This window comes from Netta rufina (assembly GCF_964035555.1).
Source record: "Netta rufina genome assembly, chromosome: 6".
NCBI lineage: Eukaryota > Metazoa > Chordata > Aves > Anseriformes > Anatidae > Netta > Netta rufina.
Genome location: NC_140129.1, coordinates 22,836,064 through 22,853,701, shown reverse-complemented (window position 1 = coordinate 22,853,701; position 17,638 = coordinate 22,836,064). Strand labels below are relative to the sequence as shown.

General features: G+C 35.2%; 1 protein-coding gene across 2 annotated transcripts in view; it reads right to left on the bottom strand.

The window, feature by feature from the left end:
- Positions 1–1,761: 1,761 nt before the first annotated feature.
- Positions 1,762–17,638, bottom strand: part of FAP (fibroblast activation protein alpha) — a 37,430-nt gene continuing 21,553 nt past the window's right edge. Inside the window, exons 17-26 of one of the 2 annotated variants that reach the window (XM_084288957.1) lie at positions 16,778–16,825; positions 15,692–15,790; positions 14,870–14,939; positions 13,557–13,751; positions 11,462–11,516; positions 9,248–9,347; positions 5,125–5,189; positions 4,212–4,284; positions 3,875–3,948; positions 1,762–2,046 (exon numbers count right to left, since the gene is read on the bottom strand). In XM_084288957.1, the coding sequence (XP_084145083.1) occupies positions 1,945–2,046; positions 3,875–3,948; positions 4,212–4,284; positions 5,125–5,189; positions 9,248–9,347; positions 11,462–11,516; positions 13,557–13,751; positions 14,870–14,939; positions 15,692–15,790; positions 16,778–16,825 (881 nt within the window). In that variant the 3' untranslated portion in view covers positions 1,762–1,944. Of the gene's footprint in view, positions 2,047–3,874; positions 3,949–4,211; positions 4,285–5,124; positions 5,190–9,247; positions 9,348–11,461; positions 11,517–13,556; positions 13,752–14,869; positions 14,940–15,691; positions 15,791–16,777; positions 16,826–17,638 lie in introns of those variants that run through there. The other variant, XR_014618551.1, reaches the window with a different exon arrangement.

The following is a 17,638-nucleotide window of genomic DNA, read 5'->3' as shown; positions in this document are numbered from 1 at the left end:
GTGCATTGTATTATTTTATTACTTGTAGTATCCACAATGGGTTGGTTTATCTGGTCAAATTTATAGGGCTTGCAGGATTTTCCAGAAGTATAAATAAAGTATAAAGGTGTAGAAACTTAAATATAACTTAAATATAAATTAATATATTGATATTAATGTGAGATTGACACCATGCATTTTGAAAATTGCTCTGGATACTCACTGACATATTCAGAAATCTAAAACCTTTAAGCATCTGCTACAAGAACCTGATTTTCCTCTCTTTCAATGCAAATTTGCAATGGTTTTTGTAGTGTTGTATCAATATTACAAACTGAGAGTTAAATCTCAGTAATTTCAACTGAATTGTATTCCTTATTTGTAAAATAATCACATTATTGAGAGTATTGTTGTTTACAGCAAATGCACATAGGACCATGTAATCAACATCTAATTAGCCCCACTTCATGTTATATTTGCTTAACATTAACTTTCTTAAAGCTATAATTTTTTCCTTTAACCATTATAGCAGTTGAGTTTTAATTACATTACCAACAAAAAGCTCATTAACGTCACATAATTGGCAGTGTTTCCAAAAAAACCTGAACTAATTGAGTATTTTCTGAAGAGTTCCCATCAAAGTATAATTTAACCATTACAAACAGCTTGGCAACTACATTTACATAAAGATGTCTGAGGAATGTTCTCATGTGCGGAAAATCAGATTTGATATTGCCATTAACAAAATGAAAGAATCCGTTACATAGCAAATCATTTCTACATTTTAATGATGTTGGCTAAACCCCATCTTTTTGTCAAGAGGGTCAAATTAAATGCCTTGCTCTTCCACAAACAAGCAGCAACCAGTCTCAAAGAGTTAGGAAGAAGCTTTCTTTGTGTGAAGGCTACTCCACAATCTTTTTCAGGTTATTTTGCACCCTCACTAGCTAATAGCAAAGATGAGATACTACATTAGACAGATGACAATTCTTATGCAGTAGGCTAACTCAGAATTTTTAAAACATGTGACCAGAGAATCATTTAATCTAAAATGGATCTCCTGCCAGTTATCTTGTTCATACTCTTATATTATGACAGGACTGATTTAATTACTAATCAAAAGGATACATGTGTTCCAATCACTATTAGCTTCTAAAGTTTTTAAAAGACTCCCTAAAAATTTTTTTTACTGGAAACAAAGCAAAGCAAACATGCAAAATCCTTTGATTTTTTCCCCTCAGTCTGGGATGAACAATATTAGAATTAATGTGAATGCCAAGGTGAAGATTAAAAGCAGGGTAATGTGGCTCACGTAATTTGAACACAGGCAGAAAAAAACATTGAGATAAAATAGCTATCATGAATGTCCAGCTTCCATATTTAAACCTGAACAGAGTTTAGCAGAATCAGGGTTTCAAGGAAGAGCTTAATAAAATTTGAACACAGCATTCAATATTCTGGCTAATTATCCATACTTCAGCTTCAAATATTGTGTGTTCCTATCCCTGCTTGGATTCTTTCCAATAAATTGGAAATATAAATGTATTTTGAGAAACTGGTTCTTATTAAGAAGTTAATTAGGTACTTGCACGACTTTCATTGTCCTTGCCCATTTTACAGTTATAGTTAATAAACGCAAGTGTATTCATTTGGCAGTATGCCTTCGCAACGGACCACCTAGCTTTGGAATGCAGAATGTAGTTTAAGCAAGATGGCAATAAATGCACATACCACGTTACATTTTGATTTTATTTTTTTTTTTATCCAACAGGTGTTAAATGTGCCAAAACATGTATTAGCACAACATCTGCTAATATACAATATAAAAAATGGATGTAAACATCAAGTTTTTAACTTCAGAGTTCCTGCTATCAATCCACCTAAAAACTACATAACCCAGGCACTGTTATCATTGCATTCTCCCAGAGATGTATCAGATGCCTTAGCATGCTCTGAAGAGCTCATCTATTCTGACAAAGAAAAACATTGTTTGAGGAAATGGGTCATATGTGTGTAGAGGTGTTTGCTGGAAAGGCCTGGAATTCCATGGTTCTCATCAGTATACCACTGAAAAAGAAAGAAAAAAAAAAAATCCATAAAGCCCCTGTGTTATCTCTTCAATTCCGTAACAGTTAAGCAATTCCACCATTTCATTGCCATATAGAAGAAAGTACATGCCTCAAGTAAACAAACAGAGGGACCTGCTATTTTTTTTTCCTTTTCAGCAGATTCTACTATATAGAACAAAGTTTCTATACTTTCTGTAATCTAGGAGTAAGCATTACTGCCTCAATACTGGCAATTCTGTTGTATCAAGTTGGGCAAAAGAGTTTAGAGATGCCTTTAGGGATCAAATGCCCCTGCCATGCTGCGAGGCCTTGGCAATATAGGAATACTGGGCTCTCAGCAACAGCTTTCACCTAAATGTTATGCATTTCTGTTCAACACACCCTGCATTACAGCAGGACCCCAACCATTATGACTGATTACTGCAAATAAGATATGAATTTTGCTAACTTCTTAAGAAATAATGGTTAACACCTAACTACAGCAGGATGGTTTGCTATTAGAGACTTTTCCATGTCATTAGAAACAGGAAGAGCAAAAATCATTCAGTCTTCTCATTTAAGGAGTAAGAGACACCTTTGGGTTGTAAAGTCTGATCCCTTTGTAGTGAATGTACTAACCTGAAGCTTAAAAGTAGGTTGCTTTTTGCCATGCTCCCCCTTTTTCTGCTCATTCCAAAGGCTAGATGTTTTAACAGAAAATTCTTCTAACTTTTGACCTCAATGTATTTGTCAGTACTATATATACATTTGTTCTTCTGCTAAAACTGTTTTTTAGCTTCAATAGCTTTTTTTTTTTCTCTGTAGTTATCCTCCATAGCAATCATAGAATTTTCAGATCTTATTTCACTAGACTAAAAATGTCCTGCTTTCATAAAGTAAATCAAAGATGTTTCCTCAATTTTCCTTCTAACTCTACTGAGACGTTACTGTAGCTGAACAAGAATGACTACAACTGCATACAGAATCCCAGATACTTGAGAAGTAAACCAGGTTTGCTAAATATCAGTGAAGTTAGAAGATGGGGAATTCACAAAAGGTCCTACAAATCTCAAGTACAGGGGGACCTCTGTCTGATCCAAAGTTCATGGACCTGGGAAGTGGTCTGAGGCAGAAGGCCAGTATGTTTGATAGCGGGCAGATCCGTTTGCCATTAGTCTGGAGAAAGAAGGTGCAGAAGCATTGCTTAACATATACTTCAGTGCTACTATATAATTCAGTGCTACTTTTTACCTGTTCATTCCTCACTTATATCTTCTAACCTCTTGTCTATGTGTTTCTCTGTTTGCCTGCACCTGCTAACCTGCTACTCCAACTACTCCAAGCAAATTTTGCAGACAACTCTTTTTTTTTTTTTCCCCTCATCCTGGATACAGTATTTGGATACTTCATTTTTTCCCCTATGTTTCACCTCCTGCCTGTGGCAGGCATGTCCAAGTAAAGAGAATCCATCAGCACTGATGGATTTGGTCCCAGAAGCCAGCTTTTTCATCTTCTTCTCTTTTACTAGCTATCAGCAGCTTTTATAAGAAGGCTGGATTCTCATTCCTCTCCCTGGCTCATTTTAAAAGCCTCTAAGTTATTCTTTATGAGAGAAATTTCATTAGCATCCAAAGGGGAAGAGAGAAAGAAAAACAAATAAACAAAAAGAGCAGGAAAATACTCTGAAGAAGGAATTACTTATAAAGAGTAACAAATGCACTAACAATTGCTAGATTTTGAAGAATGTTCTGTTGAACTGGGTTCTTAAAAATGTCACCAAATATAATATCAGCTTATTGATAAAGCTATAAAACACTGTTCAAAATGAAAAATAATCTGTTATTTACCATTGCCTGGAAATCCACTTGTGCGTTAACCAGAGCTTTTGCAATTTGTGCTGAGTTCTGGAAATGTACATTATCTGAAAAAGGAAAAAAAGTGATTGGCTGTTGAAACGTGTAAATACCACAAAGCATAAAATTCTAGTGCATTAAATTGTGTCCAGTAATTATCGAGTGATACAGTTGACATGACTAAGAATGACTAAGCACCTTACAATATGTCATACTGAAATCTAACAAAGATCTAAGTAGTCATCCTAATCTAAGGCACAGAAAAATGCTTAATGTTTTTCAAACAAAGTGATTCTGGCTCTGTATTTGTACTACCATTTGCAAACCTCACCATCTGCTGTTCCATGGATGAGGAGATACTCCACGTTTTGGAAATTCTTTGCTCTTGCCATCACAGTTGAATTCTGTTGAGAGGAAAAATGAACAGTTCAGCAGCTTCAATTTAAACCACTCAATCACAGAGCTGAAAGGCTTCCATTAACCAGTGTAACCACAATCAAACAGTTGGACTGGCATAATAATGACAGCAGTGACTTCATCTCAATCTGAGATAGATTACTATATGTGTATAGAAACTATATACATTTATGACCACTTCACAAAAAGCATAGTAGCTACCATGTGGCATTCTCTGAACTCTGCAATTCCTAGCTACCTAGACAGCTCTACCAGAGCTGTTTGGTGTTGAGCATTTCTGCAGTCGGGGTTAGGATGGAGAATAGGTATTGATACAAAAGCCTTTATTGGGTTTTGGGTTAAATTATTTGGGCTTAATTCAGGCCTGTCTGTATTCAGAGCTGGTATGTGCGCTGCTAGACAAAGTTACAGATTTCCTATCAATGTGAAGAAAATCAGAAATGCAATCTGTTCCAGGTAGGGGAGGTTCTGACTGTTCACTATATAGATATTATTATCAGACAGCTAAATTTGAATGAAGCAGCTTGCATACCATAGTTAAGGGTACAAACCATCTTAACCTCTCTCATATAAGTTCTTTCCTGAATTAATGATTTGCACTGTCAAATCAATGAGAAAATAAAGATCCTACAGTTTATTATATTTACAGCTGATAAATACAAAACCATGAGGAACTACAGAGATATGAATTTCACAGCAGCAGCTTTAGCTGTTACAGGGCTGCTACTAAGAGAGCTGGCTGGTCATTTTATTTCTTTATTATTCTGGTTGTCCCTGGAAGTGTGACTCAGGTTTAAGGCAAATGAACAGAGAAAGAGAATTCTCACCTTGTAGTGCTCAAGATTATCGGACTCTACAGGAAGACCCATAAATCGTTCTGTGTAGATAGATGCTGTGATATTAAAGAAGAAAAAAGCTAAAGATATTTTTATGCCTCCAGTGATACATAGAAAATAGACTGTTTATTTTAACTATATCTGTTCCGCTTGGTTTCCTCAAAATACACCAAATCTAAACATACTAAAAATATGGTTAATTAATACATTATAATTAATTAATAAAATATAAAATTATTAAAATATAATTTAATACATAAGTTAATTAATACATGTTCTCCAAACAGTCCTTGTAGAAATAGTGGTTCAATACTTATCTATGGAGTTAACATTTTGTGGATAAAGGTAATTAACTGATACTGCTTTATGCTACTGGTTTGAACTCCAGAAGTCAGTTGAATGAGCCAATAAATGTGTGTGGTAGAAAGACAACATACACTACTGTTGACATCTTAAAAAGAAAATACAGAGCAGAATTCCAGCCTGGGATGTGTATGAGTATATATAGTTAATATGGAAAAAACATTGCCCTTATCCCATTGAATGAATATAAGCAACAATTATGGGGGAGCAGGAAATGATATAGGCTTGCACTTAAAAACTTGCAATTGATTTTCAGGTATCTGTCCAGTTCCTTTCTCTAACGATAACAAAGACTATTAACGGATTTGAAAAAACACAAGCATGAATAACTGAATGATATCTAACACCAAGAAACCGTTAGGTTTCAGCTATCTTTAAACTGCCCGCATGTTTGTAATTTAACTAACAGTAGTTATGAAAATCTGTGGAAAATTGATGCAGCAGCTGTCACTACAAGAGCATTACTTTCTTTATGACTTTTCCTTGAAAGAGTAACCAGCACATATTGAGCGGTCAAGCTGCAGTATTACAGGAATTTTATTTATTTAATGGAGTCAGAGCTTTCTGATGAAGAAAAGCTGGCATCTTTCCTGCCCATATTTAGAGGTGATGGCCATCGTAGTCAGTAAGGAATTGAGATTGTCTACAGAATCATAGACTAGTTGATGTTGGAAGGGAAATCTGGAAGTCATCTGGTCCAACCAGGACCAATGCAGGATTCTCTAGAACTAACTACCTAGGACCATGTTGACCATGTCCACACAGCTTTTGAATACCTCCAAGGTGGGAGACTCCACAACCTCTTTGTGTCAACCTGTGCCAGTACCTTCCCCATGCAGTAGTGTTTTCTGATGTTGACAGGACATCCTCTAAGTGGGTTTGTGCCCATTTCCTTGATGTGTTTATAGGCATTGATAACATCCCCCCTGAGGCTTCTCTTTTTGAGGTTAAACAGTCCCATATGTCTCAGCCTTTTCTCACAGGGGAGATGATCCAGATGATCTAGTCCCTTAATCATTTTCGTGGTCCTTTGTTGGGCAATCGCCAGCATCTCCATGTCTCTCTTGTACTAAAGAGCTCAGAACTTGACATGGCAGTCCAGGTGTGGCCTCACCACTGCTGAATAGAGGGGAAGGATCACCTCCTTTGACCTGTTGGCAATACTTTGCCTATGAAGCCCAGGATACTATTAGCCTTCTCTGCATCAATGACACATTGCTGTCTCATGTTCAACTTGGTGCCCACAAGGCCCTTCAGGTTGTTTTCTGCAAAACTGCTTTCCAGCTGGGTGGCCACCAGCAAATATTGGTACCTGGGGTTGTTCCTGCCCAGGAGCAGGACTTTGCATTTCTGCTTGTTGAATGTCATGAGGTTCCTGTCAGCCCATTTTCTAGCCTGTTGAGGTCCCTCTGGCTTGCAGCATCACACTATAGTTTATCATCCACTCCTCCCAAGCCACTAGTTACTGGCCTCCAACTAGATTTTGTGCCACTGATCACCCCACTCTGGGCTCAGCTGCTCAACCAGTTTTCAATCCACCTCACTGTCTGTTCAGTCAGCCCATACATTAACAGTTTGTATTTGAGGATTTGTGGGAGTCAGTGTCAAAAGTCTTACTGAAGTCCAGATAGACAATATTCACTGCTTTCCCCCTACCTGCCAGGCCTGTACCTTGTTGTCCAGTTTCATACACTGCATTAGAATATTTTTGAGAAAAAGTAGAAATGAGAGTTCCCCCAGGGATGGAAAATGACTCAATATAGCCACGTTCCCATGGTTTATTATGTATCCTTTATATATGTTACCACCAAGTGCTAAAGATGTGTACTGTGTCTCCCAGATCAGCCAGATAAGGCTCCTTAAGATAATTTGTAATAAACTAAATACAGAAAAATCTAAGTAGTCTTTTATCAAAATTCTTTATCATTCAAGGAAAACAGAAAATGTGCAATATCTGTTGTCAACACAGTGTCAAACAACCATATTGGGCTTGAGTTTTCAATAAAATAAACTCTTTGAATGGCTGGCATTTCTACAGTATTTTGAGCCAAATTCTCCACTCTCTTCTACCAGTATAGCTACAACAAGTCCACTGAGGTCAGCAAGAACTGCATTATAATGACTAAGTGGAAGATTCAGCTTGTCAATTACTGAGGAAGAAAAAGGAGATTGAGAATTTTAATAAAAGAGTCACATATTTAATGATTTTAACTATACATTGTCCCTGAATGCAACTTTCCTTATAACTGTTCAGCTGCTATATTAACTCTGACAGAAAATGGAGGTGAGTGGGAGGATTTCAGAGAAAAGATTATGCTGCAAACTCTGATCTGTGCATATAAAAGAGGGCAGGACAAAACTTAGAAGCTCTAGGGACCAGTACATCCTCTAACATACTGACCCTGCTTGAAGTCTCAAATATGTAGCATCCTGTAGTTTTGCCCCTAACACAGTTCACCCTAATATTAACTTGATCTGTTTGCCAGAACTCATGACTCATTACTTTGTTATGCTTCCTTCCTTCCTTCCTTTGGGGAGGTACATTTGCCTGTCTGGATTTTACAATGTGCTTTTAGCAAGATTTTTTAATGCTCTTTTGAAAAATAAGCTAAAGTAAAGATTGCAATGGTGTGGGTCTAATCTGCTTTTACTTAAAACTTCATACAATTTTTAATGCCCAAACAAATGTTTATAATTCTTCCCTTATTGAAGGACTTTTGCAAAATAGTGCTTTATGCCTGCATTCTGGAAATAATTTTGTGATCATGAGTGAAAATGCCTTCAAAAATGTTCATGCCAGTGAAAACATGAAGATTATGCTTCCTGTGTCATACAAATGTTTTTCCCTTTGTTTGCAAAACACCATAAATACAAGGAATGTCTGTGCTAGCAGTCAGGGAAGCAATCCTTCCCATTTAACCAAAAAAATTTCTTATAACCAAGACTTCTTAGCAACGACCATATGCTAAGTAAATGTGTTCAAAGTGTTACATTTTGCTCATTGAAAACATGCATGGCAGGATTCTTTTTTACACTAAGGTTCCTTTACACCATGCCAAAAGCTTAACAGGTCTGCAAGTAAGTGCGTATGTGCCTGCTTTATTCACACAGCGAGGCCCTGGGAGTACACTCTCAGAGTTGTTTCCTCAAAACAGTTTGGAGTCTTAGTCAATAAAGAAAAATATGTCTCGTAACACGACAACACTGGAGGTGTGGTTGAGAAACATCTAAAGGCAAAATATTTAAAAATAAAAAATATCAGACAGAACTGAGTCCCTCTATTTTCCACTGCTTTTGGAAAATAACTTTGCAGTCATCAGAGATACTGATTCCTGACAGAGGCCATCTGCAGTAACTGAAGTCGAAGTGCACTGTGATTACATTATGGGCAGAAAAACATTTCAGCTGTTTCTGAATTCAGTTTTAACAAGATTTTTTTTAGGGAGATAATTCCTGAATATAGTGTTTATCAAGAGGACTTGATACAATCAACAACAATCAAACTTGATACAATCAAACAGATTGTTACAGATGTGCATATAGAATTGTCTGTGCATACCTTCTATGTAGCAAAATCCGTTCCAAACTGACAGTTCCAATCAGTTATTTTCAGCACAGAAAATATTAAACTTAAGGTCTTAAAAGTTTTATGTCTAGTTTTGTATTGACATTCTCTTGCAATGATTTAATTTAGAAAGTCATTAAATGCTACCTCTCTTTCCAAGTCAGTGTTTATGACAATTTTCCATACCGTAATATTCCCAGCTGGAAACAGGAGCCACAGCCATTCCACATTTAAATACTCCACTGCCAGATCCAAGTGCCAGAGAAGTTACGTATCCACCATAGGACTAGGAAGAAATCACTGAGTGTTTAAAATTATTGGTGAAATATCATTTTGTTTTCCAAATCAAACTCATACAAACTGATTCCAAAGTAAAGAGTTTGCTTTGAATGCATGGAGGACAAAGCTTTTTTTTTTTTTTTTTTGATTTCAAATAGATCTGATGTGATTTCTTGTGACAGAGATTAGACGGCTTTATTGAATCACTTATTATCTTACTATTTCTTCAGCACTTATCACAGGATATTGCTCTTGTTAGCATTTAGAATCATAAAAAAATTAAGTTGGCAGTGTCATTCAAGGTAATCTAATCAGTGCAAACTATCTCAAAACAGGGTTAACTTCAAAATTAAATGAGGTCAATCAGAGGCACATCCAAATTCCACAGCCTTTCTAGTCAACATATTTCAATGTTGAAAACTGTTGTCATATATTTTTTTTTCCTAATACCCAATCAAAACTTTCCTTGTGGTAACTTGTGTTCATTGCCTCTCATCCTGTCAGTGTGCCCTTCCAAGAAGAGTCATAGGTTTTCCCACCCTTAACAAACTATCTAGCTTTTTTGAATGTTTGCTATATTGAACCATCTCCATTCCCAATACTAACAGGCTCATATATTTAAGAACTTGAAGTTGGAGCAATTTGTCTCTACCGATGGCTGCTCTTCTGGCCCGATTCCTCAAACTGGGACCCAATAATGAAGAACAAGTTCATAGATAGAATTTAGGCAAAGTAAGCCTAGATATCAGAATAGACATGCAACAATTTGGGGCTAGAAGCTGAGAAAGGAGAAGATATTGTAATAAAAAGCATACTGTTTGATTGTACATGGGATATGGAACTGGGGTTGGAAAATACTTGTATAAGGTTTTGGGAAATAATGGGCTCCTGTTTATTCTGGAATAGAGGGATGGGTGTGTCATGCAGAATTTTTAAAATTATTAATCTTATCAATAGTGTATTAATGATGAAGGGCAGTATGCACAGATCATTATTTAGTTAGTTAGTTAATTTGTAGAGAAGTAAGTTAGTCCCTCTCTACTGTCGAGAGTCATGCTTGAAACTACAGCGATGGATATGCTTAAGGAAATGGTAACTCATAAAACCTTTCAAGAGCATTTGCTTGCTTCATTTGATCTTTAAAAAAAGCAGTCCACAAGGCTACAGAGTAAAGGATTAAGATCAGGCAGGTAAATCTATGTACTGTAAGAGTTGGAGAGGTGGAGTTCAAAAGCTGAATTGCCTTAGTGGTCATTTAAGAACTTTTGCCATCCAAAAGAGTTTGGTGAGTCTGAAAGTATGATGAGTTCATGCATACCTATCAAACTGCAGGCTATAAATAAGGATACAGCTTCCAACTCTATTCAAAGGATATGGACCAGGAAATGGTAATAATAAATGAAAAAAAAAAAAGACAAAAAAAAAAAAAAAGATTGACAGGTTTGGCAATAGTGCTGTTATTTAAATAATATACCTGCTACTGGAATACAATGCTTTAGATGTGTGAAATCACACTTAATTGGTTCCAGAAACACTGTAGTTAAATACAATACAATGCGATTAAAAAAATTGTATTTTCACGTGGTCTTAACATGATTGATGTCACTTTAATTTCACCTTATGACAGCACATTTTATCCTAGTTATAGCTGTGTCTGGCCACGGTAATTTAAATATTAGATTAATTGAAAGATTTTAGCAACCCTGCTCACGCGTTGTCTAAAATCAGGCAACTCCTACAATTACAGTTGCCCAGTGCTTCTGGGCAAGCCTCTTACAATGAAACTGGGCCAAGGAAAACAAACAAACAACAGCAATGAAAAAGAAAGACAGAAGGGAGGAAGGAAGGAGAGAAAGAAAAAGAAAAAGAAAGAAAGGAAGAAAAATTCTTTCTGGATATTGCATTCTTAATCTAGTCATTCATGACGAAGAAAAACAATTGAGTCAGATAGCTTGAACATCTTAAAAATCTTTATAAAGGGGCTGTGCGGCATTTATGCTATCCCTGAAGTTGTCTTCAGCCAATCTCTTTATAGAGATTTAGGACAGAAAAAGGAAGAATTATATAAAATTATACTACAGGATTATTTAAAGATAGATATAAAAAAGATGAACCACTCACCCAGCCCCATATTGCTATTCGTTTCTCATCAATAAAACCCATTTCTATAAATTTCCTGTGGAAAAGAAAATCACAGAAATGAATGCATTATTGCAAACCAAGATTACTAGTATTTTAGCCAATTAGCAAAAAAAAATTTTTCACTTTTTTCGAAACATCACAGCAATTTGATCAAACTGACAATCAGTGTAGCATGTCAGATTTCTACAAAGCATCAGTTATTCAACTCAAAGACATTCAGAGGAAATTAAGATTTTTTCTTTAAAGAATAAACATTGCTGAAATTAACACTTTCTTAATAATTTTTGTTCCAGAGGAACAACTAGCTTCATGTAAAAGAAGTTGTTTTTTCTTATACTTAATATTCACCTTGGTACACTGTCCAGACCCTCTCTTTAACTTAAACGTCATACATAAGCAAAAGACAACATTGGTTCAAGAGCAAGAGATAAAATATCTTCAGATACATCCCAGAAAATATATAAGCAGCTGATAGCATTATTTTACAAAGGCAACCACAAATGACAGACAATACTTAAAATGTCCAATACAATATGGGTGGGACAAAGTTAGATAAGCCAAAAAATGATTCAGATTTGTAAAATTACTGTCTTAACCCATGGTTCAGAACCCATGGACAGGTTCCTCCTACAGTAAAAGCTCCTCCAAGGTTTCCCACTAGAGTATATGATTGTTTCTAAAAATCATTCATTTTAAACCATGTGTTAGATCAGTAAGATGGAATGCAATGCATTTAACTGAATAAAAATTTAGTCTAGGTGCTGACAGAAAATTGGGAAGTGTGAAGTCTGAGGTCATTTCTTCACAGCCCATCTCAGCAAATTCTGCAACTGCAGAATCAGTTTAGACTCCCTCTGTCTCCAGCATTTTATGTTTGAATGATGATTCAGAGTAATAAAAAAAAAACACTTCTCTGTCCTGTGATATTTTAAAGCATGTTGCTGCTAAGAGTTTCAGGAAAGAAAATAATAGATTATATTGAAAAACCTGACATGATACACAGATATGCTGTTTTGTTTATCATTGAAAAAGATAATGGTGTGTTTATATCATTGAGGTGGAAATGAATTATCACAAAGCAGTAACGGGAAGGAACAGATCCCCTCCTCACACACACTTGTAAATACAAACACCATTCACAAGCAAGCAGAGAAGGTTGTGTGAACCTTGACTTGTACATCCATTTTCTACGTTTTCTTCTCAGAATCAGGTCCATTACTGAGGGAAAGGATATTGCACTCGAAAGTCTATCCATGCTCTGATAGTAGCGATTCAAGATCAAAACCTAGACTAGATTTTTTAATCCTGCTTTGCATTCATTTCTGTGGAGTTCAAACTAACACTTCATTAAACGCTCACTTTAGTAGTGCTACTGCATCTGTAAGCTTAACAGACAGACTTTCTTTACAAACCCTCAGCATTCTCCCCCTTCCCAAAACTTCTGCTTAGGGACTTGTTTTTCCTTGGAATACCTTAAGTGTTTGATGCAGAGGTGCAACTTGTGTGGGAAGAGGAGATCTACTAAAGGACCTCAATCACTTCCTGTTGTTTATTACTATTTTAAGACAGCATAGAGAACAAGTTTATGATTAACTACACTGTTGAAAAGGTAGCGTCAGGATTCAGTTTTATACTCCACATTTGATATTTAGCTAATCACCATGGCCCATCAATATGGATCTTTGGCTAATCAGTATGGTTACTACCTATGAGGTAGGTTTCCCCTTCAGGGAAAACTTCATAATAATGGAAAATACATTAGCTTACCTCTCACCACTGATGCACATATTTATTTAGGCCTAGGACTGAGGCCTCTGATAATGCCCTTACAAAATAGAAGTGCTGAAGTTCAAATGCGAACTTAGTAGTAAAAGGACTTAGCACACCACATAAAACCACACTGACATCAAGTAATATTTTATTTCTACAAGTCTTAAGCCTAGTCTTATTTCCTGAAGCCCTCAGCTCTACAGAACACAGGCTCAGGAGAACATTTAATATTTTTTCTTTTTTTTCACATTACTTTTTGTAGGTGTGTAAATACAAAAATGTTATGGAGATATATTCTACTTACTTCACTGCTGATATTTGGTCCTCAACTTCGTAGACTCCTAGTCTTCGATATACTGCATGCAAAATCTTGTCACCTCGATACGCTGTCCCTCTGCCATCCACTAGGGCAACAATAATTTCCTCTTTGCTTGCAAGATAGGTTATCCAACTAATGCTAAATGTGTCCTTTACATTCTGACTGCAAGGTCCTCCATACCTGAGGGTGGAAATTTACACATTTTCAACTCAGATGTATAAATAGATACTGGATTATAGATGTCTCACATTTTCTATACAAATATTTTGCTGAATGGCTGTGGTTTAGAAATCTCAGTAGACAGAAGCAGTCCCGTTACTGTTTTCATATATTTGAGAGATTTTGCTATCTAAAATTCACTTAAATCCTTAATGTCTTATGCCTAAAGCAAACCATTAGTTTTAGCTCAGACGAAGGAGTACAGCATCAGGTATCCATCGTAAGGGGAATTCTTGGAGGAGGTATGGCTCAAAGTCTCAATTTCTAATTCTCTCCAAAATCCTTGGGTACAGAAATGAGGTGTAACAGCCCTTTTGAATTCTGTTTGTTTGTATTTATTTGGCATTTGATCTCCACACATACTATGCATTAACAAAGAAAACAGGAAAAAAAAGTATAGCTCCTTACGCTTTTTGGCCATCACCAAATCTTCTTTGATTCAGTATGGAATAACATGCTCTGGGAGCTGTGGGCTGAACACACCCCACATAGCTGAGCAATATGGAGACACGCCTAATACAAATTACGTATTTGACCTTGAGGACGTGAATTACTTCATCTTCTACTCTAAACTTCAACTAAACATACTTAGCATTGTTGGAATTTTGGATCATCACTAGTTAATAAAAGACAATATAATGTTTATCACACCCATTACTTTTCCATCTCTTTTTTTTTTTTTTTGCACCAATGCATTTTTTCTTGCCTTTCCAGACAGCAATAAATTCAATTCATCTCAAATGCTCTTTAGAAGGAAACTTTCAAAGAAACTAGGCTACATGGCTTAGTTTTTTTTGTTTGTTTGTTTTTCATAAGAAAATTAAGCAGACTCATAGTTTACATATTAACAAAGCTGAAATTAATAATTTCACATTGAAAACATGTATGTTTAAATTTCAATCTCAATATGAAAACATATTAATATTTATATTTAAACATATTAAATGAACAAACAGAAAACCAAAATGCTTTTTGCTTTTGCTTGATAAAATGTTACAAATATCCTAGGTTTCCTTAAATTATAATAAACATTCTTTCAGACAAAACAATGAAATTGAAAGAAAGGAAGTGTTACATACACCTGAATGAGTAGTGGGTACTTCTTGGATCTATCAAATTGTGGGGGCAGAAGCATTTTGTACCACAAAGCTAGAAAAGACAAATTAAAATTACATTGTTAATGGTTAAAAAGATTCCTCCAAGCATAATCCATAGTTTGATGTAATAGTAATGAAATAGTAATAGAAAAAGAATCAGCACAGAGTACATGAATTGTGAACCACAGAACCACAGAAGTAATTGTTTGTATTAAACTGTTTAAGAATAAACTTGAAAAATTGAAGTGTCCATTTTTATTTTTTTTAATGAAGCTATGTATTTAATTATTACTTCACCAAAATAGATTTGCAGTTTTCTAGGTGTTTAGAAAAACACAATTAGGAACACAACTGTTGTTAAGATTTTGAGACACGGGTTTTTGAAAACATTATACTGATTCACTACTATGGAATATTGTTTGTAAAGTCACTAGGGAAAATAACAGTGTATACAAGTCACTATTATGTTTAACACATTAATGGTGGTTCATGTTTCACATTTCATTAGTACCATACTGTACTATAAAACATATACTGTGCTTTTATGTGATATTTAAACACTTTACAAATATTATGAAAGTATTTTTTTAATTGTGTCACAAAGAAGAGGTGTGTTTCAACTACTATTTTACTGATAGACACCATGAGACAAAGATAAATTAGTCACTGTCAAACAGGGCAAAATGAGGGCTCTGATTTCTAATGTGGCAGGCTAACAAGTTTGATCTACAGAAAGACTATAGTCACTACAACAAAATGAAGGCAAAATATGAGTAGTAAGTATATTAAAACTGTAATTCTTACTTATACCATCCACTTCAAGTTTGTTAATTTCTTCTTTCGGCAGTTTGATCTTTTGCAAAGAAGACTGCAGTTCCCAGTTGTCTTCTAATATTCTGAGCTCTACAGAAAAGAAACGCCCAAATTATTAAGTTCATTTGTTAATTCCTCTTCATTAATTGAGATTTCTTTATTTTATCTTATTAGAACAGTAAGGAAATCTGTGAAAAATTATAAGCAGAGTAATGAAATCAGCTCAGCCAGTTCTATTTGGTCTTGATCATATAGCTAAATAAAAGCAAGGCACTGGTATTATGATGCACAAATATTCCTTAGATTATTATAGAATATACATTTTGCAACACTAATCATCACAAACTGCCTGTGAGCGTTAGAGTTCTGGATGGTAGGAGGAAACTCCTTTCTCCTGCAAATAACTTTCTCCAGTTTTCTTATATGGCAGAAGCTGGAAATGTAAAATTCACCACACAATGCAAAAACCAGTTCTGTGTCTCCTCTCTTCCTTACCACAGTATCTTAAGTTTAACTTCTGAGACTCTTGGGCAGCATGGTTAAGCCCATATATGTTTGTGACTACCTTGTTTCTGGACAAACATGGAAAACTCAATTTCTTAAGGGGATGAAGCAAACCCTTGGCTTATCTACTGTATAGTGTATGTCCATAAAGACACTAGACATACTGTATAACTGTTCTTATTAATGTATTGCTGCAAACTTAGACAGCTTCATATACATATATATATTTATACTTGCTTGGGAGCCAATTTACTTTATATCATTTTAAAATCACTATTTATAATTTAGTTATTTCCAGCATAGACCACAGAGCTATATATTATGAATTCACTGGGTATTGTTTGCATATGCATTTTTCAAAGAGTATTGGTGGATTAAGAATATTGTACATAAAAAAAAAAAAAAAAAAAAAGCTGTACTTTCAGCTTAATTTTCCAGATGAAACAGAACATTTATAGACTTCAGGATATTTATTATTATTATTCACAATCCTAAATATTGCATTAGGGGATCTGCATAGTGAAGATAAATGAGAAAACAAGCATCCAGAAACAGGCAGGATATTTTCAGTACCTCTATCACCCTGGTTCTCAAAAAGAGTGGAAATAGGAATCCCAGGACCTGTCATAAGAATGAAAAGAAGGTTGTTTACAGTTTGAAGCCAGAATTTGGTGGTAAAGTGTAGATTACATTACTATTGGAACTGACAGGAATTAAAGAGTTGAATGCAACCTTCTACCATTCTGAATCTTCTCTGCTGCAAAACCCACTAGACCCTGCTGTACAAAATACATAAGGTACTGTATGTATGTAGACTTGCATATATACCTACATAATTTAACAAACATAATAGAAGTAACATATCAGCCAACTCTTCCTCCTTAGAGAAGTGACATCTAGTTAATACCTTAGATGTGATTACATAAGGTGAATGCAGAACTAACAATGTGAAACATTCTTCTGAGAACATGTCAAATTGTATTTGTGAAGGTGACTGGCTTTCATATGGTGATGACCTTATTGACTATTTTGTACAAGAATGATTGAAAGGTGTTGTTATTAGCTACATTTGGTCCTCTGCTTAACAGAGGACCAAAGAACTGTTCAGCTGATGATTCAGTGCAGAAGAACAGTAAGCTTTATATGAAGTACGCAAAAGGAAAACTTTGGACAGCTTTTTTCCCTTTTTTAGGGAACACTGTTTCTTAACTGTTCTTTGATAACAGTAATGGATGAACTCATCACTCATACTTCTGTGTTATAAGCGGTTTCACTAATCATACATCTTGATAAATTTTTCTTAGTTCTGTTATTAAAGATTTTTAAAGATTTAAAAGTTTTTTTAAAGCAAAATTTTAAAAAGTCTTTTAAATCTTTAATTTTTATTTTTTAAAAAAAGATGTTATTAATATTTTTTCTCAGGTAGTAAATATT